Here is a 26,424-nt window from a genome sequence, read left to right as displayed (position 1 = left end):
TTTTGGTGAGAAGTTGTTTGATATATCTGTGGTCAGCCCAACTTCCAAACAGTGCCACAACAGCCTTGGGTTTGACCAACAAGCTTAACCCTGCTGCTCAAGCTTCCTCATCATCCCCACTTACAACCCTTTCGGTTCCTTTTTATGTTACCCTATCTATCTGCCTTTATTCACTTCCATTATCATCACCAACCTTCACTTTAACCTTCTATCCATATTCTTCGATTCAGTTTAACCTCAATCATAAATCATAATCTTATCTTATTCGATCATTTTTATTGATCGGTAATTAAATTGCATACAAACTCATTACTAACAAATATTGTCCGCTTCGATCCATCACGCATCGTTATCAATCACACGATTGTAAAATACATCTATTAAGGAGAAGTTTTCATACTCTTGTAAGGAATGTTTCGTTTCTCTCTCCAACCAACGTGAATAGTCTTATTAGGTGAAGGTAAAGACATATAAACTTTTTAGTTGCAAATGTATTTAAATTAATAGAAATTCAAAAGAGAAAAAGAGACAACGACATGAAAAAGAAAAAGAGAAAACGACAGCCTCACGGTTTGTATAAATACACTAATTAGAACAGCTTAAGTCCACCGCTAGCAGATATTATTTATTTTGGCCTATTACTTATCATCATCAGTCTTACCGTTTTAAAAACATGTCTAATAAATAGAAGTTTCTACATCTGTATAAAAAATGTTCCGTCCCTCTTCTCAACCATCATGGGATCCCACACTAATAGCCTTACTAATCAACGTTAATATCATCCAAGATACGAACTTTTTAGTTGCAAATGGATCTAAATTAATAGAAATTGAAAAAAAAGAAAAAGAGAAAACGACAGAAATCTACTTAAGGGGGATATTAAAAGTAACTAAGATTAGATTAATAGAAGAAAGACAAATGCTAATTGAATTAGGAAAAGGTATTAATTAAAGGGTTAATAGAGACTAATGGCGCCACCTCCCTTTAATTAATCACAATCTCTTTATTGTTTCACTTTATAATTTATAATTTGTTGATATATATGTATGTATAGTGTATACCCTTTAGGGTTTGGTGGTGGGACATTAACTCCATGTGCTTGCATGTGCTGTGTCTCTCTCTAAATGGCCCACCAATTCCCTCCTTTAACCACATAAATTGGTTTCTGCACATTCTTCTATTTCCCATGCTTCTTTCTCTCTCGGATCTCTAAATCTTCCCAACTAATAATCCTTTCTCTCATTAAACCACAAATTTCCCAGGTATGTTCTTTCTTTTTTTCTCATTTTTTTCATCAACTTTTCCATAATGTTCTATCTTTGATCCAATTTCCCATGACAATTCTTTGTTTTTTTGTTTTTAAATATTAGAATGCGCAATCCCAGTTGGTTGAAACGAGATTTTTTGAAGAAATGGCGGATGGGTCTTCAAATATACACAACCACCAACCGAAACATGACCGTCGCCGACAGAAAAAGGGCCATAAAGTTATCCGCTGATATTGCTTTGGCGTCCTCCAGAAACTGTGCCACTCGTTGGAGCCGAGCTGTCATCGCTGGCACCTCCGTTCACGATGGCAGCTTCCTGGTGGCTAACGGCGTATTGGGTCGTGCCGTATGCGAGAGAATCAAGGAAAGCAGTTCAAAAATCACGCGAAGTTCGTGGAGTAGTCGGAAGATTCTCAAACGGAGCCGCCGTGTGGGGCGGAGGAAAAAATGTAGGAAGCCGGCTGCTGAGTGGATTGCAAAAAGGTTGGTGCAAAAAAGAACAAGAACGCTTCGTGGGTTGGTTCCCGGAGGTGAATTTATGGATGAAGTTTCGTTAATTGAAGAAACCCTAGATTACATTTTGGCTCTTCAAACTCAGGTTGATGTCATGCGGTGTCTTGCAACGACTGCATACGTAGCGCCACCATCATTATGAGTATCCAAATTCATAGTTCTTTTTCGGCCAACATTGGTATGATGAATGGATGGTGAAAGTTATGGGCTTTTTTTTTTTTTAAACATATGTATAGCTAATTGGAAGCTAAATGTAGTGATAATTTGAAAACATGGTCTTGTACATATTAAATTTTATGTAAGTTAAGACATATATTATTACCCTTTTTAGAATTTGGTTCGTTTAAAAGTTTAAAGTCATTTAATTTATACACATTATTGGATTGGGTATTCATTGGTGTGAGTGAAAATTGAGTATGTGAAAGTATGGTGTGTTTTTTTTCTGGCATTGCGTGTATGAAGAAAGATGGTGTGAGGGGGTTTCCTATTGAAGGCATTTACTTGGGAAAGAGGGGTGTTGAGTGTGTGTAGGTTTTTCCCTAAATCCAAAGTTGATGGATGAGAGGGGGGTGAGTATTATTAATGCATGTGGGTTTGTTGGGTGTGTCCAAATTATGAGTGAGGATTTAAACTTCTGACCAGATCGATCGATGATATAGACATGGTAGAAACATTGCTACGTCAATTTTGGTTTGGTCGCGTCGTTGTTACTAACCCACTTACCCATTATCTCTCTCTCAATGGTACCTTCTAGTATCATGAAGTATCACATGATGCCATTCCAATTGATGTGTATGGGTAGAAGAATTAAATTTCAAATGGGTTTTTGTTGCTTTTAGTGATTATGTGAGGTCCACATCAAGTGGAGAGAGCATCAAGTGCCAGCGAGGATGCTGGGTCTCGAAAGGGGTAGATTGTGAGATCTCACGTGATCGAAGAGGGAACGAGCGCCAACGAGGATGTTAAGCCCTAAAGGGAGTGAATGATGAGATTCCACGTCAGAACATTTTTATAAGAGGGTGGAAACCTTAAAAACCTTGAGGGAAAGCCCGAGTAGAAAAGAACATGGGGTATTCCCTCGAGTAGTGTTTTTATATATATATATATATATATGTAAAGAACTTTTATTTGTTAATGATATTTAGTTTGAAATAATGAAGCTATGGATTGTAAACACATAAACAAGGAATCCTTTACCTCTAATGCTATTATTTACTCAAATGATGAGATTAGTGAAGATGTAATGTCTTTAAGAGATATCGGGAATATAATCATTAACAAAACCTCTTTAAATGTAACCTTTGGAATAAAGTTTTAAAGTACATTATTTCAAATCTAATTAGATAGGTTGATTAGCTAACACAATCATCAACAAATATATATATATTCGGATGTTTGTGTATGAAAAAAATGTGTTATGTATGTTGTTTATGACGATCTAAAATTTTTTCATTGTTATATTTCTCCTCATTTCGAGGCTTCTTATTAAATGAGAAAGTATTCGAGGTAGTGGATAATTTTTTTAAAAAAAAAGTTTATTTAGAGGAACTGTCTACGTGAGAATGTCTCTCGGCTTATTGGTCCCAACACGAGATTAGAATGATATGTTACGATTGCTCGGACTCTTTTGGCTCATACACCTTAATAGTCTCATTCCCTTGTGAGCTTAAAATTTGTAAAATCACATCATTTAATGGGCTATTTTGGAAGCAACATAGCCCATGGTTGATTTGGCACAAAATGGGCCTATGTGTATAACATAGTATGCTCCATTGATGGACTTCCTTTTATTGATTTACGTAGTTTGAGCTACTTTTTAAAGCAATTAACTTACAAATTGATTATATTGTCCTTTAATAATATAACATCATGATTGAGGTTCATGATCCTTAATCACAGCCTTAAAAAAAGTTTAATTTAAAAGAGACTTTTAACATAATGAGATGCTACATCAAAGCTTGAGGAGCATAATGATGATTTAGACACACCTTTAACTAATTTGCAAAATCACTCCTTGAAAGTTCATAATTGTCATCGAGAGACGTAACAGCTTAAGTCTACAGCAAATAGATATTGTCCGCTTTAGCTTGTTACTATCGTTGTTAGCCTCAACTATACTATGGAAAAGTTTAACATCTTTATAAAGAGTGGTTCATTGTCCTGCTCGAACCAAAAATATTATACCATTGTGGAGGTCTGTAATTTCTAACGAGTTATGTTTTAATGGAGCCATGTCGTCCCCATTCCTTTTTATCAAGATATAAGTTGTCCCTAGAAGCATGCTTTGGTTATTATGGCCTTTTCTTTTATGATCGAGAGGTGCTAAGTGGTGGCCCTTGGACAGCTCTTCCATGGAGACCTACCACTGCATCAGCTTTAGTTTTTTTTTATGCTTAGCTCTACAGCTTCTGGTTTATATATGCGCCTGGATGTGACTTTTCATTGCCCTTTATTTACCCCCACGCACACCCCACAACTAAACTTGCTCTAAGCTAGCTCAGTTGCTTCATTCTGGACTCCAAATGGAACCCACAACTCCTTCGCCTGCACATCCTGAGACTATGGACATGCTTTCACGAGCATGGTGTAGTTTTGTAGTTCAAACTCTAAGCCCTGAGCTGCACCCTGACAAATCTCTAGCTCTCTTAGACACCCCCATCAAGGATCGTTCAGATCCTTTTCCAGTGAGTACAACATTTCTTGTTTTCTGCCATTTGTTATGTTTCAGGAAGATCAAAGTAATCAATTATGGGATTTATTGATAGATTCAGAGAGTGCAGAAAACTGTAAAGATGGAAGCTGAAGATCATGTCAAATCCATACCACCATGGAAATCAAATGATATGAAGGTAGCATGATTATAGTCAAATGATATGCTTGTTGAATTCATAAGCATCACTTTTTTTTTTTTTTTTTTTTTTCAGTCGTTTATATGGATGCAACAAGCAATGCATCCGGAGTTGAACTACAGCAGTAATTTCAGAAAGAAATGGGTAAGTTTATAGTTCAACAAGTTTATAAATTCAGTGGCAAATCTAATATAAATTCACTGTCCTTGTAGTTTCAATGGAAAATCGTGCCATTCAAGAACTTGTCAATAAAGAAATGGCTAAGTAACATAAGACAGAGTCGAAAAGATGAAAATAGGCTTCAGAGGGCTGAAATTCATGCAGCTATATCCGTGGCTGGTGTAGCAGCTGCACTTGCAGTCATTGCAGCCGACACCTCAAGATCGAAGGATGACAACTCAGGCTGCGGTAGGGAGGCTGCTGTGGCTTCTGCAGCCGCTTTAGTGGCAGCACAGTGCGAACAAGTGGCCCAAGCAATGGGCGCCAAAAGGGAACAGCTTAGCAGTGTGATTGGGTCAGCCTTGAGCAGTACCACTGCCAGGGATATCCTCACGCTCACAGCTGCTGCTGCCACATGTAAAATATACTCCTTCTGATATTCCAGCTTTGGAATCTTGTGTTGGGTTAATAATCAATGTCAAATCTTGTTCTTTCTTTTGCAGCATTGAAAGGAGCAGCCACGCTTAAAGCAAGATCCGACTACAAAAACAAATCAACTGGAGGAGTTGCATCCGTGCTTCCTATAGAAGACAACCATGAGATTGAGATTGATTTCAATCTTGAAAAATCAAGATCCATGCTTGCTAAAGGTGTTCTTCTCAAAGTTGAGTCACCAAATGGTAAGAATATGCAGCTATTTCATTACATCAGAGAAAAATGACAGTCAAATCTTTATTTGCTTTTACTAAAAGATTGTATACCTTTTCTTTTTTCAGGAACGTACAAGAAGAGATCCATCTCCGTCGTCCAAAACAACGACACGAAAGTGATTCTGAAGATCAGAAAGCTCAATATGTTGAAGACCACACAAGAAAGTACGTTCTGTTATAAGATCAATACTTATGAAGGCTTTGATTCTACAAGCTTTGACTAACTAACTGATGTATGCAGGTGTGGTGTTAGATATGTTCGTCGAGTTATATAGGGATGAAGATGCAGGCGCCATTGACGACGTCGATGAGGAGATTCATACATGTTATCTCATTGTTTTAATGACAAATAAGGGCACATTCAAGTTAGACATGGCGAATGATTATCATAAGTATAAGATATGGGCAACCACTATAAATCAAATGCTCATGCTTTCTGCTCATTCTTTTACATGAGTATGAACCTTCGTGTTCTGATGTTATGGTGTTACTTCATGCATCTTACTGTGTTTCCTAAAGTCAAAATTTGTAATTTAATTAGTACATATGTTCATCTTAAATTGTATGAGAATATTCTTTTAGCATCCACATTATTACTTTTGTAATGTGGTGCAATCATTGGCTCTGATACTATTTGTAACCCCCTAAGTCTACCGCTAATTATTACTTTTAGCATCCCCTTTGAGGCTTAGCATCTTCGCTGGCACACCACTTAGTGTCCACCCCCCTTCGGAGCTAAGCGTCCTCCGCTGGCATACTGTTCTGTGTCTGCCTTTGATACCATTTGTAACGGCCCAAGCCTCTGCTAGCAAATATTGTCCTCTTTGGGCCTTCCCTTTTAGGCTTTCCATCAAGGTTTTTAAAACGTGTCTATAAGGTTTCAACCTCCAATCGAGTTGGGATCTCACAGTCCACCTCCCTTCGAGACCCAACATCCTCGCTGGCACACCGCTCGGTGTCCTCTAGGTAGAGGTTTCAATAAAATATTTCGGAAAGAAGAAAAGTGAACTCCAAGCCACTAAATGATTCTTATGTACATTGCTTCTGCACACCACAATGGCTGACCCATATTTACAGCAAATGAAGGTCAAAATCAAACTACTAACAATGAAGTAAGGATTCAATCAAGAAAGATGAAAAGAAACATGAGTAAGGTCCAAACAGTATCAGCATACAGTCTCAGGGATTACATATTGATTAGCTACAGAAGAGAATGACCTGTGATAAGTTGATTATTGGAGCCCTCGCCTTTAATATCTGGCCAAGTGGTTCTGCAAGTTCCGGTTGACACAACGTGGAACTAAAGAGTGACATATATTCGGCGTTTCACGACAGAGATTGATTGATGGAAGTCTCTGGCAACAAAAGGAAACTCCCAGAGAAGTGTCGTCGACATGACACAACTCAAGCGATCGAAGCTGGGAGGTTAAGGGGGTAGCTTTTGATGGTGTCTCGTGAGAACGTTGGCCTATTGGAAGTAAAAAACTTGTTCTTGCAACTTCCTTAACGAGTGCTTTTTCAGGAAGCTTAACGAATGACACTATGCCATTGCGACAGAGCGGACAAGAAACTGAACCTGGAGGGCCACGAGAAATGGTTGTCCCGCAATTTGTAGAACAGAGGTATAAGGCACATCTAGTACAGAATTCATGATCACAACCTGCAGGACATTGGATTTCTTATCAACCCTTCAACAACCCCACATACCAAAAGACGTAATAGCTAGCTGGGCTGACTACAGAATCTAACACTTCAAAGTTCATTATGTTTGAAACATTGAAGTTCAAACTTCTGCTCATACTCAGCAAACTTGTTAAAACTTCAATAGAACAATTTAGCAACAGAAATGATGTTCACATAAATAAGTTGGGTTATGCAAGATGAGGAAATAAGAACATAATTCTCAAGTCAAGAATATGATATTGTTAAGTTAATCATATACCTTCGGCAGCTACCGTGCACTTCCTCTCTAAACAGACAACGCATGGATCCTGGCATCCAGGGGCAGACTTACTATTCCATCCATATTCTCTGCAAATGGATCCAAAAGGGATTCAGAATTCAATTTCACTCGTCATGGCAGTAGAATGAACTACTGCATTCATCATTGTGTGAAGGATAAGCAGTAGAATGAAACAACGAATTCCAGTTACCTAGCAATTTGAACAATACTCATAAGGGGCAGAGATAGATAACGAGAAGGAATAAGTTTTGGCCGGCCTACAGGCTCTGTGGAGAGAATGTCCTCGAGCCAACTTTTATGCCATGAGCGAGCGACCATCAAAGGTGTCCAACTGTGTGAGAACAAGAAAAAAAAATGTTCAGTTTCTACACAACCACTACTGCTATCAATTTTAAGAAATAGTTCGCTAATGAGTGCCCAAGTAATTAAAAGAACCTAAGCTAATTTCTTATGTTCAGGAGGTGACCTACTGTAACACGATCCAAACATAAAAAAAGATTCTAGTTCACATAGTACAAAGAATAAGCCAACTGTATATTACGTACCCATTTTGATTTTCAGTGGTCAGGCTGGCACCCCATGCAATCAAAAGCTACAAGAATAGAAAACAGTAAGCAATATCCTTTCAAAGAGGAAAAAATAAGACGTTCATTTGATCCCATTTCCGATTCTTTTCCTTTAAGTGAAGTACATACTTTACAACATTTTGCATTACCACCGCATGCAGCATAATGAAGAGCTGTACTCCCTGGACCTACGAAAGTTGCAACAGACAGGCTGCTTATATCATCGCAAGGGATAAAAAATCAAACTGCTCAAGCACTCTTCACTTGCCCACAAAATAGAAGGACAAGGAAGCACATTTATAGAGGTAATGCCATAACTTTGTGATCATGTTTTGTTATTGTGAAAAGAAAGAGTTATAAACATGTAAGATGGTGAATTAGGAAGGATAGTAGAAGGCTAACTTGGAAAAGAAGGTCTCAAGTTGATTTAGTGAAAGAGAAGACAAAAATTCAAAGGGAGAAACCTATTAGATCAATTACGGTTCCATCGCCTATAGTCACCTCAGAAACAGATGCCCCAAATTCCAGAAGTAACTGCACGCTTTCAGCTTGCGCATTAAGAGCCGCCATGTGTAGGGCGGTAATGCCTCCATCTGCTGATTGGTTGATAAACTGAGACAAGGCCCTGGAAGACAAAATTATGATGTTAATGAACCATAGTAAGCATTTCAACCAGGAATTTTTCATGAAGAGGAATTCAACATGTACTTGTGATCAAACTCTGAGATTGGTTCTTCATTATCTCTTATTTGACTCATTAGTTCCCTAAAATTCGGTATACTTGGAATATAATCAGCAAGAAGAAGCCTGATGCACCGGGAATGACCATTTGTAGCAGCTAGATGAAGTGCAGTGCCTCCATTCAAGTAATCTGCTTTATGGACCTAAAGTGTGCAACAAATTTATGAATGACTAATAAGTTGCTCACATTATGAACGTGACAGCTAACATGAATGATAAATTACTCACGTTGGCTCCAAAAAGTACTAAAATCAAAACAACTTCCCAACGACCATGTTGACAAGCTTGCATCAAAGCAGTCTGTGTACCGAAGTGTAAGGCACGCAATGATGAACACAAGATACATAATGAATTTGAAGAAAGTGTTGAAGAAAGTGTAATACCTGACCCCTATAGTTCCTTAAATCAATGTCAACTCCAGACTGAAGCAAAAGATGGACTATCTGCAAACATGTAAGAACAAGCACCATGACAACAGCCTATAAGATTCTCTAATCTTAAAATGGAGTGTGTGAGATCCCACATCAGATGGGGAGGAGAACGAAGCATTCTTTATAAGGGTGTAGAAATCTCTTTTTAGCAGATGCGTTTTAAAAACCTTGATGGAAGCTTGAAGTTAGACACCAGGCGATGTGTCAGCGAGGAGGCTGAGTCCCGAAAGGGGTGGACATGAGACGGTGTGCCAGCAAGGACGCTGGGCCCCAAAGGGGAGTGGATTGGGGGTCCCACATCAATTGGAGAAGGGAACGAGTGCCAACGAGGATGCTGGCCTCGAAGGAGGGTGGATTGAGGGGTCCCACGTCAATTGGAAAAGAGAACGAGTGCCAATGAGGGTTCCGTATGGGGTGGATTATGAGATCCCACATCTGTTGGGGAGGAGAACGAAACCCTCTCTTTATGAGGGTGTGGAAACCTCTTTATAGCATACGCATTTTAAAAACTTTGAGGAAAAATCTAAAGAGGATAATATTTACTAGCGGTGGATTTGGGCCATTATAGAGTGAGGCTAGCTTTAAAAGTAAGAGTGAAGTACCTCGTGATGGCCATGAGCAGCAGAGAAGTGGAGGGGGGAATTGCGAACACCAAAAGTAGAGTAGCGTGCCAACCGAGGATTACACTCCAACAAAGCCTGCGCTTCTTGAAAATCCCCATCTCTTGCAGCTGAAACTAAACGTTCCCCAGATGCAGAACATCCAAAGGAGTTTACCACAGCGCTTAAAAGTTTCATGGCATTCAAATGTTAAGAAACTAACAGCTTCGAAGCTCCAGAAAACTCCTTAAAATGCAAATTTACATCAGAAAACTCCTTAAAGTATGGATGGAAAAGCGACCTATCCATGCACCAATAAATATATATATATATATTCGTTTCAAGCAAACAAATAACAACCAAATTTGAAATCTCCAGACATCCAAAAGGGTTGGTTGCAACTGCTAGAATTCCACTAACCCAAGATTCACCAACCTAAGATAATGATAGACGAGTAAAAAGAAAGGAGAATATCTAGGTTCGAACCAGCATAACCTGTCGGGAAGCAAAATTTCGTGAACTCCGAGATGTCGGGAAGCAAAAAGTAGCTGATGAAATCAAAGGCAACCCAATTCCAAATACCCGATTTTCATCAATAACAAAAGAATCTCGGAACACGGACGCTGATTCAGAGAAAATGTAACAAGCAATTTCGAAACATACCAACAAGAAGTGGTTCTGAGAAGTAACAGAGAAAGCACTTCCACCTGGAAATCTCTGCAACTTCTCAAAGAAGATAGCCTAAGAAGGAAGGAAAGGTACGATGATTATAGAAGAATGTAGCGACATTGAATCATAATTTCCATAAAAGAAAGAAGGGAATGTGAAGAAGAAATCCCAAGTGGGAAATTGTTTTAATGGAGACGATGACCTTTTCCTACACAGCCTGAAAGCGTGTCCCAATGATTAGACATTATGTTCAGTCAACTCGGTAGTTGAATCGTTGTTTTCCTCTCCAGGCGTTGTCCCACCATTTCAGCGCTTGCCTCCATTCATTCCTCCAAATGATTGCTTCCCTCCATTTCCTGAGCTTCGTCAGTACTTATTCGTACCTCCAAGCTTTGTTGTTGAATGCCAAATCCAACATTTGGGCGCCAAGTTTTGTTCATACTGCTCGATGATGAGAGCACAAGGAAGGATGGCCCGGTCTGCTCGATTTTTTTTTTTTTCTTTCTTCAAATTCTGACTAATTAATTATTTTTAGATTTTCAATATTAGCACGCTATATCATAATTATAATATATGATTTGTTAAGCTGAATTGGTGCATGCTTCTTGTTGATATTATTATAATTTTTAATAATTCAGGCATAATGTTTAAGTCAAGTTACATTTTATAAACTCTGATTACATAATAATGAAAGTTATAGTCTTACTGCTTTAATGAGATTTTAAAATTTTAATTTTGTGTTTAATAAATTTATTATTTATTCTATATTTTTTAGAATTCATTTTAGTCTAATTTTCAATAATTTTATCTAATGGAACATTTTTTATATATAACAAGCCAAAGCGGATAATATCTACCAATAGTGTAACGGCCAGATCCACTGCTAGCCAATATTGTCCTCTTTGGGCTTTCCATTTCGGGCTTCCCCTCAAGACTTTAAAACGCGTCTTCTAGGGGAAGGTTTCTACACTCTTCTAAATGGTGATTTGTTCTCCTCCCAAACTAATGTGAGACATCACAAATAGTGAGCTTGGACTCTTACAAATACTACCATATTCAGACATCTGACAATGTGTTAGTAAGGATGCTAAGCCCCAAGGGGTGGATTGACCGTTACAAACGGTATTACAGTCAGACACCGAGCGGTGTATTAGTGAGGATGCTAGACCTCCAAAAGGGTGAATTGTGACATCCACATCGATTGTAGAGGAGAACAAAGCATTTCCGAGGCATGGAAACATCTCTTAAGCTAAAGATTTGTCAAAAAAAGACAACATGATTTAGTGAGGAGGTTGGGCATATGTGTTTGAATTTTACCAAATCCGTTTGAAATGTTTGATTAGGGAAACAAAGTCAAATTAGAAGGTGAGTTTCAAGTGCACCTGCTACATCGTTTGAAGTCACCACATTACACGAGCATCCGACACTTGTGCCACACCCACATGATTTAAATTTTGTTTTGATTCTAGTAGATACAACGTCACACAAAGTCAAAAGAAAGAAGCAGACAACAATGTGGAGACTCCCTTCTGTGCGCCTGATCTGTCTCTCAACTCCCAAATACACCCTTCGTTCACACCAAACCCAAGCCTTTAGCCTATGAAACTTCACCAAATCGAGTTGGGTTTTGCTCCATTAACATGGATTCACTGCTTCTGCAACTCAATGGCACTTTCTTCCCTTCACCACCACGCCTACACCCTCCTCCTCCTTCTCCTCCTCCTCCTCCTTTGGCCTTCAACTTGGAAAAGCAGATCCCTCCAAGTGTTCTTCTCATCATAATCATTCTAGCTATCGTCTTCTTCGTTTCTGGTTTGCTTCATCTCCTTATTAGATTCCTCTGGTCTCCTCCCCCATCGCAAACAGACCCTCAAAGTTCAGACGATGTCACTGCCTTTCAAGGCCAATTACAGCACCTCTTTCATCTTCATGACTCTGGGGTTGATCAGTCCTTCATTGATACCCTTCCTGTTTTCAATTACAAAGCCATTATTGGGTCCAAATCCCCATTTGACTGCGCTGTCTGTCTCTCTGAGTTTGAGCCAGAGGATAACCTCAGGCTGTTGCCAATATGCAGCCATGCTTTTCACACACAATGTATTGACACATGGCTTTTGTCTCACTCAACCTGCCCTCTCTGTAGATCTAGTTTGCTACCTGATCATTTCTCCCCCCACACCACTCGTGCACCAATTGTTCTTGTCCTTGAGTCCGGGAGCGAGAGTTCTGTAAACAGAGAGGGTACAAATCCGATTTCTGGGTCAAATTCGCAAGTGGGTGTTGGTGGAAATGGTGAATTTGAGACAGGGGCGAGCGAGATTATGAAATTAGAGGATTCAAACCCAAGTGTAGTGACTGTAAAGCTTGGAAAATACAAAAACATCGATGCAGGGGAAGGAGGAAGTAGCGAGAACAAGAATGTGGATTCTCGTAGGTGCTTTTCAATGGGGGTTTTTGAATATGTAATGGACGAACATTCGTCTCTCAAAGTAGCGATTAGAAGCAAGCCAATGAAGAAGCATCCAAGCAGGAAGCCAGCTCTGCCGTCGACGCCTGGTTACAGAGCAGCCATGTCCGAATGCGACTGCGAATCCAGAAGAGAGTTCAAAATCAGTGGGATTGAAGCTATTGGGGAAGTGAAAAAGGGAGAGATTACTGATACAAACAACAACAAAATGGAGAGTTTCTCTGTATCGAAGATTTGGCTGAGAGGAAAAACCCGGAGAGAATCGGCCGCAGATTCTTCAAGAAGGGCAGTTTCACTACGGTTTCCTATTCAGAGCAACCGTGGGGATCTCTCAGAGATGAACGTTTGGAGGTGGGAAAATGACGTCGGAGACGAAGAAAACCAGAGGCGTACCAGCTTCGAGTCTGAACTGAATCAATCTTTCGCGAAGAGGACGTTACAATGGCTGATGGGAGGAAGACAAAACAAGGCGACACACTTTGAATCATCATCTTCCTCCTCTGTTTCAAATATCTAATTCTCGTCTGTCCATTTTTTTTTTCTTTAAATTTTATTAAATATCTACGTGGAATATCCTTGAAAGAAAATATAAATATTTTAATGGTTTCGGGGCTCTAAAACAATAATGACTGAAATTAATACGGTCACTGCTGATGCGCCGAAACGCAATACATTGTCACTTGCAATTTTTGTTATTTTTATGTTAAATTCTATGATTTAAATTTAATTTCAACTCAATTTCTATAATTAAAAAAAATTCATGATTCAACCATTATATTTTTTAAAATCTATTATAAATTATTCCCCACTAAAATGATTTAGATATTAAATCATTAAATAAATTATAAAAAAGTTGAAACTTAACTAAAAAAAAAATATTATTATATCAAATATCTTCGTAGTTGATGTATATATAATTAAAACAAATAATGAAACAACGTATTCATTGATTATTATTATTATTATTATTATTTTTATTTGTATTCACATGGTTGACTTTATTAGATCGTAGTTTTAATAAAATTTGGGAAATAAATTGAAACTTTAAAATTATAAGGAGCAATATATATATGTATATATATTTACTGAAGAACAGGCCCAAAGGGCTCAGGGGAAGATTGGATTGGGCCTGGTGAAATATAAATGGGCCTTATTTATTTATTCAACATTTTGTTGGAGAAAAATAGCAGTATCACATGGCGGCTTGAATGATATTTTTGTATGCAAATTACGCCAATATAAAATAGATAGTGTCTGAAAAAGCACGCAACTAGAATTAGATTTTTCATTAAAAAAATGAAAACCCAGAAAAAGAATTAAAGAAGCGAGACTAATGGTCTTTAAGATCTCGCCATTTTGTTTTTTTTAATTATCATTCTTAAGATCCGAACTTGACATTTTGTATTCGTCTGTCATTTGAAATAATTGTTAAGTAGATGATTAGCTTAAATTTAATACTAAAATGGATTTGTTAAATAGAGATTATTATGTGTTCTTTATGTGGGTCATCAAATTAAAAATAGGGAAGCAAGATCCAAGTATATGAGGTAATGATTTGACCATTGCAGAATGTTTGTGGCTGACTGAGGAGAACCCACATGACAAAAGAAATGACTGAGCGAGCTGCAAGAAGTTCAACCAAATGAGTCAAGAGGGGGAGCAAAAAAGTCCAAAATAATCACTGTTATGGTAGGAACTGGAGGCGGCGTGGTTCCCTTCTACAGAATGATGGTCTAGTCGAGTCACGTGTTGTTTCGGCGGTATATAATTGAATGGTTCGATTCCTCTTTGGTTGGCTTGCTCATATTTTCATTTCTTCTTACGATCTTCTCACCAAACAACTTTAATTCCTCGTTGAATTACGGATTGCCTCGATTCCAAACAAACCGAGCTCGTTTCTCCTCTTCCTCTCTCTTTTTCTTTCTTTGTGCTTCTCCGATAGCTTCTGAGGAAATGGAGGGTTCTATTTGACACCATACGCCTGCTTTTTTGATGGGTCATTGAGGATTTTACGTTTCAGCTTCTATCTTTTGTTTATGGGCATGGAATTGAGAAACTACAAGCTTGTTAGGTGATTCTTTCTTCTTCCTTTGTTTCTTAGAATGTACCATATTGATAGCGTTTATTATTGATGAGCTGAATCTGTTAGTCGATTGGAAACGTTGGAAATCTTGAATTTTATGGGACCTGTTTTGCTTTCTTGTTGAGAAATGTGGTGCGATCTCAAGTTTTTTTTGTTAGAGAACAATAGAACTCTGCAAGATCATCTGGCCTGTAATACTAGGTCTCTTTTTTACTTGCTTAGTTCAATTGGGTAGGAGTGATAAACGTAAGCTACTTCAACTAGTTCTAGTACTTTGATTGTGTGGCGTAGCTCTAAAACTTTGATTTCTTGTGCTTGGAACCATATAATCACTATGTTCCTATGCAATTATATATAGACAGTTGTATAACTATTATGGCTACAATTTGTGTTCCTGGAATCAACAGCTTTTATTCTGATCACAAAAAGCATAAGGAATCTGCCATTGGAAGCAGCAACAATGAAGCAATGCAACTTGAGAAGTCATCATCAAAATACTATATTCCGTCGTCTACATTCTTAATGCCTGACAATGGACTAGGGGGAATCAAAAGTAAATTCACTGAAACTTTTAAAACTGAGAAGTCGAAGGTGTTTCCGGAGGACTATGAACCATGGAGCAAAAGAATACTAGACCCTGGTAGCAAGATTGTTTTGAAATGGAACCGAGTGTTCATATGTTCGTGCTTATTGGCACTCTTTGTCGACCCGCTATATCTTTACTTGCCTGCTTTTAATGGGAATGGGCAATCCCAATGCGTGAGGACAGACTGGAAATTGCGAATTGTTGTGACCTGTTTCCGGACTGTTGCAGATTTTTTCTATCTTCTGCACATGATTATAAAGTTTAGAACAGCTTATGTTGCTCCTAGCTCTCGAGTTTTTGGGAGAGGTGAGCTTGTGATGGATCCAAAGATGATAGCGAAGAGGTATATTAGATCTGATTTTTTCATCGATCTAATTGCCACCCTGCCTCTCCCTCAGGTTGAGACTTCCATTCCTCAACCTTTGACTTTATATTTGGTGCACTGTGTCTTTAATTTTCATTTGGCAGTTTCCATTCATTTCTTGATAAGTAAAACTATTATTATCCATCTGCTTCGTGTGATACGAGAGTTATCATTTTCTTAGGTCATGCTAACCATCACATACTTGTGTCGATGCATTAACAAAATGGTAGAACATCCTTCTCAGCCTGCTTATTAACGATTAGAGTTCCACTTGGTCTAATATTTATCTTCAATCTGGTCTATTGAAGTCTATATAGAATTTTATGTTCAAAGGGTGGATGAACTTGTTTGCACGACTATCGTTCTCTAGGCATCAAAATTACATCAAATAATTAGCCTTTTTTGTTTTTTTGGATATTTGTGAGTTCCGAGTTTCGCACTTCAACTATTTTCATGGGATACTTGACCCTACTACATTTGGTTGTCAAGTAACTCGTAGGATATTGTAAAAGTTAATGGGAAATTAAGTGGGGTTACCCCTTTTAGATATAGAGATATGTGATTTTAGAATTTTGACAGAGACTTGTCACTGCCTCTTCCATGCAGATTGTCATCTGGTTTATCATACCTGCAACAAGGAGCCGTCTAACGGATCATAAAAACAATGCTCTTGCACTTATTGTTCTGCTTCAATATATTCCGAGATTGTATTTGATTTTCCCATTAAGTTCAGAAATCATCAAAGCAAATGGAGTTGTTACAAAGACAGCTTGGGCAGGCGCTGCTTATAATCTTCTACTCTATATGTTGGCTAGCCATGTAACTCTCTCATCTCTATCTCTCTGTCTGACCTGAGATATAAATATGTAAACGTCTTTGCGGGGGATTTCCAATTCGTATTCTTTTATTTTGATTTTTGGCAGGTTTTAGGTGCTACATGGTATTTGCTGTCGGTTGATAGATATACGTCATGCTGGAAATCATTTTGTAGGAAGAAAGAATACAATACACTGGAATGCAACCTAACTTTTTTTGATTGCGATACATTTAACCATAATGACCGCGATACATGGGCAAATAGTACACTTGTTTTTGAAAAATGTGGCCCGAAAGGAATTTTCAAGTATGGCATTTTTGGGCAAGCAATGTCGAAGAATGTCGTCTCTTCAAGCTTTATTGAAAAGTACTTCTATTGTTTGTGGTGGGGCTTGCAAAACCTGAGGTACGATTTCCTTTTTCGTTATATTTAACGTCTCAGTATAGTGTCCATAAGTGTAGCAGCTAGAACTCTCTTTCCCTTTAGAGGTAGAACCTATAAATATTTCGTTTGAAATTGTTCCCCAGGCTATAGTTTTCTCCCTGTGGTTAGGAAAGCGTTATTTGGATCAAATGATGTTGCTTGTTATTTACTTCTCCAACTTTTGCTTGTAAAAGCTGCCCTTCCCTAAGGCTTTTACTATAAAGTATTTTCGGGTTTAGTTTGTCTTATTACCCACACTGTTACAAATGGTATCAGAGCTAGACACTGGGTAGTGTGCCAGCGAGGACGCTGGGTCCCCAAGGGAGGTGGATTATGAGATCCCACGTTGGCGGGAAAAGAGAACGAAGCAAATCCTTATAAGGGTATGGAAACCTCTCTCTAGTAGACACGTTTTACTATTGTAAGATTCCACATTGGTTGGAGAGAAGAACGAAACATTGCTTGTAAGGGTGTGGAAACCTCTCCCTGGTGGACGCGTTCTAAAACTTGAGGGGAAGTCTAAAAGGGAAAGCCCAAAGAGGACAATATTTGCTAGCAGTGGGCTTGGGCTGTTACAACTCTAGATGCAAATGAGTTGCCTTTTGCTGAATGAATTCGACTCGTGAATTGATCTTGAACATTTTATGGATTACATGCTTTTTTGTAACACATGAAAACCTATGGACCTGTTATCAAATTTTTTATGCGTTTGTATAGGACGCTCATCATAGGTTCTGCACTGACTAGTTAGCTGGCAAACTAGCACAACATGTTGTATGGTCCCTTCTTGTCTTGTTATAGATGGTTCTTTAATTCTTCACTTTTTTTTTTCTTGAAAATACTTGAATAACTTCTGGCTTATTTTGTCAGTTCATATGGACAGAATTTGGAAACAACCACTTTTATGGGTGAGACACTGTTTGCTGTGCTCATTGCCATTGTAGGCCTTGTATTATTTGCCCATCTTATCGGAAACATGCAGGTTAGACTAAAAACTTGTATATATATATTTGCTTGCTGATTCTTGTTCCTCTCATATTTGATCGCTGAGTTCATAAAAGGAAGGAAAAAGGTTGATTTTATTGCCTTTCCTTGACATGCCCTCTATATGGCCAGAATCCTTTGATTACTTGTCTCACCATATCTTTTGATGTAGACGTATCTGCAATCCCTCACTGTGAGGCGTGAAGAATGGAGACTAAAGCAAAGAGACACTGAAGAGTGGATGGGACATCGTCAACTCCCTGAAGACTTGAAACGACGAGTTCGACGTTTTGTACAATATAAGTGGGTAGCAACTCAAGGAGTTGATGAAGAAGTCATCTTGCAAAGCTTGCCTGCTGATCTTCGACGTGATATTCAGTGCCACCTATGTCTAGATCTTGTCCGACGAGTATGATTCTCTTGCTTACTTGTTCTTTATTTTTATACAGAGCCAAAGGCTGAGAAGTTTGAACTAGCTCTTGTTTCTCAGCTGGTGTTATTGAGCCACACAATAATCTAGGTTCTTACAAAAAGGAATCAGAAGTTCTTCCTGGTCGATTATTCGTTAAAAGTGGTTTAAAATACATTAATTGAGTTGCCACCTTCGACTCACTAAGTATATTGAAGCACTTTTCGCCTCCTGTTTTGCAGGTTCCGTTCTTCGCACAGATGGATGATCAGCTACTTGATGCAATATGTGAACGCCTGATCTCCTCCTTGAGCACTGAAGGTACTTATATTGTACGGGAAGGGGACCCAGTGACGGAGATGTTGTTTGTTATACGAGGCAGATTGGAGAGCTCTACCACAAATGGAGGCCGCTCTGGTTTCTTTAACTCGATAACATTACGCCCTGGAGACTTTTGTGGGGAGGAGCTACTTTCTTGGGCCTTGCTTCCAAAATCAACCACCAACTTGCCCTCCTCAACTAGAACAGTCAGAGCGCTCAATGAAGTCGAAGCTTTTGCGCTCCGTGCTGAAGATCTTAAATTTGTGGCCAACCAATTTAGACGTCTGCACAGTAAAAAATTGCAGCACACATTCCGCTTTTACTCTCACCATTGGAGAACATGGGCAGCTTGCTTTATTCAAGCTGCTTGGCGTCGCCATAAGAAAAGGATGATGGCAAAAGATCTGTTAATGAAGGAATCATTTACGTTACCAGAAGAAGTGGCAGATGGAACTAGCCAAGGAGGAGAAGGATTCTCTGTTGTTTCACATCCATCTCAGGCTAAAATGTTTCTGGATGTAGCCTTACTAGCTTCAAGGTTTGCTGCAAACACACGGAGAGGCGCTCAGAGAATGAAAGATGACTTACCGAAGTTACAAAAACCCGACGAACCTGACTTTTCCATTGAGCCAGATAGATAAACAGTTTTCAGTGTTATCAAATAGCTAGATTGCTCTCTGAGAAGGGTGAAATCTATTTCAGATGAGCATCCTTTTTCCCGTCATCTGGTACTTCGGACCTTACGGAGACCTTACGGGGGCTTGCTTCAATCCAATGCTCAGATGAGCCAGCGATGCAACGTCACAAACCATGCATTAATGTCGTAACCAGTAAGTTAGTCTCGTTAGAATATGATCTTATAGACAGTACTTGTGTTCGTTGGATGGTTAAACAGGCTGCTGCAAATGTAGCTGCATGTTATACTTCACCAGAGAGTATTATATACAGTGCCTCAGACAGATATTTGTTGACCACAGAAACTTGATTTCTTTCACTAGACGGTGCCGAGACAGAGCTATGCAGGGATGAGGCTGCTGGTGGACTAGAAAACTTGTATTACATACATTTTTGTCATTTGTTTTGATTAAAACTTTCCAACTTTATGAATTATCCTCAGTTGTGTTTTCCAGCGAAGTATGTAGCTGAAAATGCACATATGGCAAGACTGCCGTGGATGCAAGAGTTTGTAAAAGTAATCCAGTTCAGGTGCTCCTGGCTTTATTAATATACAACAGACAATGATTCAGTTCATATCTCGAAGTTATATCGTAAGAACATTAGGTGGGGAGCTATGTTCATACACTTTTTATGGACAACGCCAAATTGCTTAATTTTGTGTGGATACGAATGAAAACGGAAGAAACACAAAGAACGGCGGCTGGTTTCTGTCGCTTTCTTTTTCTCCTCCCCACTGCCCACCTCTCCTACCTCTCCCCCTTTCAACCATACAATACAATTGGCCGCTGTCAGAAACAGCTACGCAACATCAGCTTCATATTTATATTTGTTCTTTGCCCTTTGAACCTGCCTTAGAGTCGGTGACACCCCACTTATACTCATTTCTTTAACCCAAAGTCCACCTTACAAAGTCTTGAGGCAGAAAGGACAAGCAAGCAAGCTTGTCATTGCTCGTGCAAGTAAACAATGCCCTTTTTTTAACATTCCAACGCATGTTTGCTTCGATCCGTAACGTATTGCCGTCAGCCTCACGGTCTGAAAATGTGTCTAATGATGAGAAGTTTCCACACCTTTTTAAAGAATGTTTCGTTCTCCTCTCTAACCGATGTGTGAGATACTTCTTTGTAGTGTATAGCGGGGGAAGTATTGCATTATGAATACGGAGGTGAAGGTGAGGGTGAAGGCAATTGAATCAAATAATTCCAAGGAGACAAGAAATTACAAGACATTGTTTCCTTTGTCATTCCTGTTCTATCAACCAACATACTGCTTTCTGTTTATCGACAATACTCAAAAACCAATTTCTTGGTTACCAACTATTTGTTTCAGGCATATCTAGATGCTGTTAAATTAAAACAACTCCCCTCCCCCAGCCTTAGGGGCAAACTATATATGCATATATACAAACATTTTATGTTACCTCCACCCTATTCTCATAACCCATCTACGGCTGTAACTACTCTGATGTTACTGGGCAGCCGATCTCCTCGGCTTCGACTGCCTGATTCATGGTCTAGTTCGAGAGTAATGAGTACTGACTTGTCTTGCATACTGCCGGCTGTTTTTGGAATGCAAGCCTTGAGATGGTTGAAGCTAGGAATCAGTGCTTTCTCTGCCCATTCTTCTAAACCAGTGTCGCCAAACCATACCCCAGCTATAATTTTTTGAAGAGCATGGTCTTGTACCTCGATTGAGACTCCCTCTCCAATAATGGTGGAGAATTTGTCATGGATGGAAGTTTTAATGTGGCGGGTTATATGGTTGAAGTTGACTGGCTTGAAAACAACGGCATCGTCGACGATATCCCCAAGCTCGCGTAATGCAGGTGAAGCTGTGGTTGATTCCATCCTGCTTAGGCTAGATTCATCTTCATGATCAATTGTGAGGTCGCTTGAATTGTGTGATCCGTCTGCCGTGTCGTCCTCTGCATTGGCAGCCTCATTCAAATCAAAAAACAGACTAGGAATTGTAGCTTTCCTGGTTTTTGTGAACCTTTCTTCACTGGAAAGCCAATTCCCTCGACGTTTTAGCAGCTTTTCAGACAGAGATAACCTCAATTGCCAACTTTCATTAGCTAAATTTGCAGGCTCGTTTTCACCAAAAGAATTGTGATAGGACGAGTGATTTAGATCATCCTGTAGCCGATCAGTTGTAAGGATGAAAATAACATTACCAAGGCTGATCTCTCGACCATGGGAATCAATGAGCCTACCACTTTCTATTGTCCGTTTTATACTCCCACGAAATATAATATCTGCTTCATCAATGTCCTCAAGAACTATCACTGAAAATGGATTCTTCCTAACAGCCTCTGAAATTTGATCTAACGGTGTTCTACCGCGAAAATTGTTGTCCAATCCTCTACCACTTCGTTGTGTACCAACACAAATGGTAACCAGGATGGACCCAGATACCAGCTCTGAAAGAGCTGATGCCATCTTCTGCTTGCCAACTTTGTCAGGCCCCGCAAATAATAGCCAAATGTCTCCTTTTGATCCAGCACCTTGACGTTTCCTGCTGCCCAATTCGCGTTGAGTTATTGTGTTAGCCACAGCAGAAGCTGCATCTCCCTGCCACCAAACCTTCTCCGTTAGAACTTTAAGGATCTTCTTGTATGAATCAACATCTGTTATGCCTAGAAGTTTGGCACTCATCTCTGGTCTGGATGATTTATGATTTTGGCCCAAAAATTCTTTGGTGCAGTGTTTATGAGTTTGCCCAAGAATCAAGTCTGTTCGTATTGAGCTGTAGTCAGATGGCTGGTTGAGTTGTGGATTCATATTCAGCTGAAGAGTTCTCCCAAGGCTTCTATTCACTTCTAACCTTGGCTGACAAGGCTGGCTCTTGAGCAAGTTTTGATTATATAAACCCATTATTGACATATTTCCTGTAGAACTTAAAATTTTTGGTTGATGGAAATTGGGATGAAGGTTCAAGCATGTATTATTCCATTTCTTTTGTAGTTCTTGATTCCTCTGCTTTACCATCAATTCCTGGTCCTTGCTCTGCAACAAAACACAAACATAGTTAAGCTCGACTTGATTTCACAAAAACGAATCGAGTTTCGGATAAATTCGATCCAAAGCTACCTGTTTCGAATCAATTGATTCAGCATTAGGAGCATCAGCTTTAGCCTTTTGCAGCCAGTGTGGCAGTGGAGGGTGATTGCTGTCTGTTTTGACTCCTGATGGAGATTTCTCAGACTCCTCGTTCATGAGTTTTTGTAGTTCTTGTTCATACTTCTGCATACACTGTGGGCAGCAAGTTGTTCTTGGATCAACATTTAGAGTCTCAGATTCATGTCTTAGTTGGCTAATGGGAGGCGTTGGAAAGAGCTTCATTGGGGACAAGGATTCGATTGAACTGCCTAGAATCTCCTTTGTTCCAAGCCTAAATGAACAAGAACAACAAAAACACTCAATACCCAACAAAGAACAACAAAAGAAATCAATCATGAACGATTAAAATAAGCCTAGAAACGTTTCTAAGGGCTGTATACTTGATTTCTGCAATGACCCAAAAGTTCTTAAAGATCAAGCAAATGACTCTGAGCTTAACGATCCATGAGGTGGAGATGGATGAAATAAAAAGGATGAGAATCCAAAAGTACCTTGGATATAACCCAGAGCGAAGGGCTTTAGCCACAACGGGGACAACATGTAAATCCCAATCACTTTCGATGGAGGGATGATAGATTTGGCATCTCAAGAACGTCACACAAGTAGCGGTTCCTATCAGCCACAGCCGGCCGGCAGTTTCCTCTCTGAACCTTGTCAATACCTTTCCAATCTTCTGAACGGCAGCACGGCCGGCCTCGGATACAACGGGCTGCACTAACATGCCGGAACCTGGGGCTACAGAACTCGCCGGCTGCTCAATCAACCATTGTAGATTCCCCAAGTCAAGAATTATGCTCCCAGAACTCAAATTGGCTATTCGGGTCGCTAACAAATCTTCCAATTCTTCAAGTTTTGAGGCTATTTGTGCTCCATCTGATGCAAGTTCCTTCTCCAAATGGATAATCTCGGCATTTTCAAGAGGCCCTTCAGTCAGTTCTTTCTTATTAATTCGCCTAAAAAATTCCTCAATCATTGCGTCTGTTTCCGAATCCCCAACTACGATTGGATTTCTCTTGGTCGGCCTGAGCAATATATCCACGATTCGTTTCACTTCCTCCCCTCTCGGCTGTTCCAATTGGGTAACGCTTCCCTGATGCAACCGTGGATTCAAATAAAGATTCCGATGAGGCGTCGGGGAAGCGTGGCAACCTAATCCAATAGGGGATAAATTCACCACAGATGTCGACGAATTCAAAGATCGTTCAATCGTAGCCTTCACAGCAGGGCTCGAAAAGCTCGCCTCCCGCATAATTCTACTCACGCTTGGATCATCGAGAATGGAAATAACTAGCTGCTCGAACTCAACCTTCACCGCTAACATAGGTTGTTGCTGCAATTCAGAAGAGCCACGGCGTTGGTGGGCTTGTGCGCGTTTAAGAGCTGCCATTAGCGCATTGGAGATTGGTGGTTCAGAGGCAGAGGACACGTTTTGGGCGGTGGGTAGGCGTTCAAGAGCGACGCTAAAACAGAGCTCAAGAGCTCTGCACTGAAGCGGGTGCGAAGAATTGGGATGAGACTTGATGCAAGCCTGGCGAAGAAACCCAGTTGGGGAAGCCAACAGAGTTGCAGCGACATGAACCGGCGTGGTCTGGCCATGGTTACGTCGACCCGCGTCGGCAATTGACTGGTTCAAAACAGTAGCCGCCTCCGACGTCAGAGTTTGCAGGATCGTACTAAGCCCAGCTCTCATTTCCAGAATCGATACCCAAAAGACCCTCCTTTCTCTGATTCAACCAATAAAAAACGTGAACAAATTTGACAGGAGAAATCTGGGATTCTCTTTCTTCAATCCACCATTGAAAACCACAAAAGCTTCACACACGTCTCTGTTTCAATACGATGTTCCAATCCAGGTAGTGGGCGTGGAGGAGGACGAGGGACTGAGCATTCAGAGGTTAGCACCAAAAAGGAAAATAAAAAAGAATTCCGGTGAGGTTTGGAAGGTGGTGAGAAGTAAGACAAATGCTCACTTTCAGAATAGAAATCGAAATCGAAATCGAAATAGAAATAGAAATAAATGAGGAAGGAAATTTTATTTTAAAAAAAAAAAAAAAAAATCTGTTCCATTTCCCTTTCATTTCCCATCTTGTCTGTCTGTTTCTCCACATTTAACTTTTATATAATTAATTAATGTAATTTTAATAAGTTAAAATCCCACCTCCCCAAAAGGTGTCATTTAGATGATTAGATCCCCCCTCTCTCTTTCTGTCTTTTTCACCCCTCGAATGACAGATTTACCCTCCAAACTTATCTTCGTTGACACACCGTCTAATATGTCTGACTCTTATACTATTTATGACAATCCAAATTCTATTTTCCCTCAAAATTTTAAAATGGGTTTATTACGAACAAGTTTCTACACTTTTACATGAAATGGTTTGTTCCCATCTCCAATTGATGTAGGATATCACAATCTTGTGTACATTTCTTTTCAACACGTTAAAACTATAAAGTTCGTATTATTAAGCAATTGAAAATGAAAATGCATTTTATTGGTATAATTAGTAACTAATTAATATTTATTATGGCAGCTAACGTGTTGCACTCGAGGTGGTAACAACTGGCACCAATCTTATCGTTCACATGATTCTTAACATAAAAAGAAATATTAATTTAATTTTTTATTATCAGATGTTTTTTCTGCATTTATGACATCATCCATGGTTTACCGTATTGACCACAAGAGGTGGAATCATGTGATGTCCAACATTTGTTGAATAAGAGAACAAACTATCATTGATAAGGGTGTGTGTTTTCCTACCGGACGCGTTTTAAAGTCTCGAGAGAAAGCTCGAAATGGAAAGCAAAAAAAAAAAAAGACAATATCCAGTGTAGTTAGGCCCGTTAAAATATTAAAATTAAATAGGTGGGTGGAAAAACAAAACATCTAAAACTGGAAATAAAGGGAGAGGAAAGAGGGTGTGAAAGGGAATTAATTAGGTTTGACAAACTAAAACCACTTTTAAACCGAACCATTTTAATCCTTAGGGTTGGGTTCATGAATCGTGCCCTGCCATATGGTTAATCCCACGGTTTGACTTGGTCAACCTGACCTGCCACACTCAAATCTCCACCCAATTCATCACTTTGACTTTGACTTTGACTTTGACTTTGACTTTGACCTTGACCCTGACCCAAAACCCATCCCATCTCAATCTCCATCTAATTACTTGTATTATTGTAGCGTGTGAGGCTGATAATAATACATAACGGGTTAAAATGGGCAATATCAACGAACAATTAACTTAAACTATTACAAATGGTATTAAAGTAAAACATGCTTAAAAAGGCAAAAAGGTGAGGAGGAGGTTGGAAGAGTAAGCATAGTTGATAATGATGGCGTCGGCTTTTGGTAGCGCACGCCCTCCCCTCCCTTTGCTTCCCCTTTTGCGGTCATCATGTGCCTTTTGGCATGTTTTATTTATTTATTTATTTATATAATTCTACGTTGCTTTTGCCTCTTCTCTACTCCTCCCTTCTCTCCTTTTTCCTTTTAATTTAAACATCTCCTTGTGGGCCCCTTTTGCCTTTTCAATTATTAAAATGACAATTATTCACGACCCTTTTTTTTTTTTATTTAATTATTATTTTAAAATGATTATTATTTATAATAATTAGGAAGAAGAATCTATTTGCACACAAGAAAATAACAAAACAAAAAAAAAAAAAAAAAAAAAAAAAAAAAAAAAAAAAAAAAAAAAAAAA

General features: G+C 39.2%; 6 protein-coding genes across 10 annotated transcripts; 4 read left to right on the top strand and 2 right to left on the bottom strand.

Moving 5' to 3' along the window:
• The first annotated feature begins 1,073 nt into the window (after window positions 1-1,073).
• On the top strand, window positions 1,074-2,114 carry LOC111430013 (transcription factor IBH1-like 1). The gene is made up of 2 exons (XM_023066112.1): window positions 1,074-1,262; window positions 1,371-2,114. The coding sequence occupies exon 2, from the start codon at window positions 1,372-1,374 to the stop codon at window positions 1,921-1,923; it is 552 nt and encodes a 183-aa protein (XP_022921880.1). The 5' UTR covers window positions 1,074-1,262; window position 1,371; the 3' UTR covers window positions 1,924-2,114.
• Window positions 2,115-4,141: 2,027 nt separating this feature from the next.
• On the top strand, window positions 4,142-6,080 carry LOC111430011 (VAN3-binding protein-like). Its single transcript, XM_023066109.1, has 7 exons — window positions 4,142-4,465; window positions 4,547-4,630; window positions 4,706-4,774; window positions 4,843-5,206; window positions 5,293-5,469; window positions 5,566-5,664; window positions 5,741-6,080. The coding sequence occupies exons 1-7, from the start codon at window positions 4,304-4,306 to the stop codon at window positions 5,953-5,955; spliced, it is 1,170 nt and encodes a 389-aa protein (XP_022921877.1). The 5' UTR covers window positions 4,142-4,303; the 3' UTR covers window positions 5,956-6,080.
• LOC111430008 (probable E3 ubiquitin-protein ligase XBOS32) lies at window positions 5,198-10,940 on the bottom strand. 5 transcript variants are annotated; one of them, XR_002708258.1, is made up of 12 exons: window positions 9,803-10,940; window positions 9,153-9,212; window positions 8,998-9,069; window positions 8,737-8,912; window positions 8,493-8,653; window positions 8,158-8,216; window positions 8,008-8,054; window positions 7,653-7,793; window positions 7,442-7,530; window positions 6,718-7,159; window positions 5,551-5,621; window positions 5,198-5,370 (listed from the first exon to the last, which is right to left on the bottom strand). XR_002708258.1 is itself a non-coding variant. In XM_023066107.1 (12 exons), the coding sequence occupies exons 3-12, from the start codon at window positions 9,995-9,997 to the stop codon at window positions 6,750-6,752; spliced, it is 1,410 nt and encodes a 469-aa protein (XP_022921875.1). In that variant the 5' UTR covers window positions 9,998-10,422; window positions 10,507-10,540; window positions 10,671-10,940; the 3' UTR covers window positions 6,602-6,749. The 5 variants fall into 5 exon arrangements, 4 of the variants coding, with proteins under 4 accessions (XP_022921875.1, XP_022921873.1, XP_022921872.1 ...); XM_023066107.1 differs by lacking the exons at window positions 5,198-5,370; window positions 5,551-5,621 and having other exon boundaries at window positions 6,602-7,159; window positions 9,803-10,422; window positions 10,507-10,540; window positions 10,671-10,940; XM_023066105.1 differs by lacking the exons at window positions 5,198-5,370; window positions 5,551-5,621 and having other exon boundaries at window positions 6,602-7,159; window positions 9,803-10,045; window positions 10,463-10,940.
• Window positions 10,941-11,773: 833 nt separating this feature from the next.
• LOC111429949 (RING-H2 finger protein ATL13-like) lies at window positions 11,774-13,556 on the top strand. Its single transcript, XM_023066038.1, has one exon. The coding sequence runs from the start codon at window positions 12,109-12,111 to the stop codon at window positions 13,450-13,452; it is 1,344 nt and encodes a 447-aa protein (XP_022921806.1). The 5' UTR covers window positions 11,774-12,108; the 3' UTR covers window positions 13,453-13,556.
• A 1,062-nt stretch (window positions 13,557-14,618) lies between these two features.
• LOC111429804 (cyclic nucleotide-gated ion channel 17-like) lies at window positions 14,619-20,173 on the top strand. The gene is made up of 7 exons (XM_023065812.1): window positions 14,619-15,006; window positions 15,426-16,002; window positions 16,575-16,787; window positions 16,892-17,190; window positions 18,079-18,190; window positions 18,365-18,601; window positions 18,844-20,173. The coding sequence occupies exons 1-7, from the start codon at window positions 14,972-14,974 to the stop codon at window positions 19,561-19,563; spliced, it is 2,193 nt and encodes a 730-aa protein (XP_022921580.1). The 5' UTR covers window positions 14,619-14,971; the 3' UTR covers window positions 19,564-20,173.
• Window positions 20,174-20,818: 645 nt separating this feature from the next.
• LOC111429803 (protein SUPPRESSOR OF MAX2 1-like) lies at window positions 20,819-24,731 on the bottom strand. The gene is made up of 3 exons (XM_023065811.1): window positions 23,211-24,731; window positions 22,690-22,990; window positions 20,819-22,605 (listed from the first exon to the last, which is right to left on the bottom strand). The coding sequence occupies exons 1-3, from the start codon at window positions 24,407-24,409 to the stop codon at window positions 21,034-21,036; spliced, it is 3,072 nt and encodes a 1,023-aa protein (XP_022921579.1). The 5' UTR covers window positions 24,410-24,731; the 3' UTR covers window positions 20,819-21,033.
• Window positions 24,732-26,424: the final 1,693 nt, after the last annotated feature.

The sequence above is a fragment of the Cucurbita moschata genome, unplaced genomic scaffold (genome assembly GCF_002738365.1).
Source record: "Cucurbita moschata cultivar Rifu unplaced genomic scaffold, Cmos_1.0 Cmo_Scf00032, whole genome shotgun sequence".
NCBI lineage: Eukaryota > Viridiplantae > Streptophyta > Magnoliopsida > Cucurbitales > Cucurbitaceae > Cucurbita > Cucurbita moschata.
The sequence above is the reverse complement of the archived record's forward strand: the minus strand, read 5'-3'. Positions and strand labels throughout refer to the sequence as shown.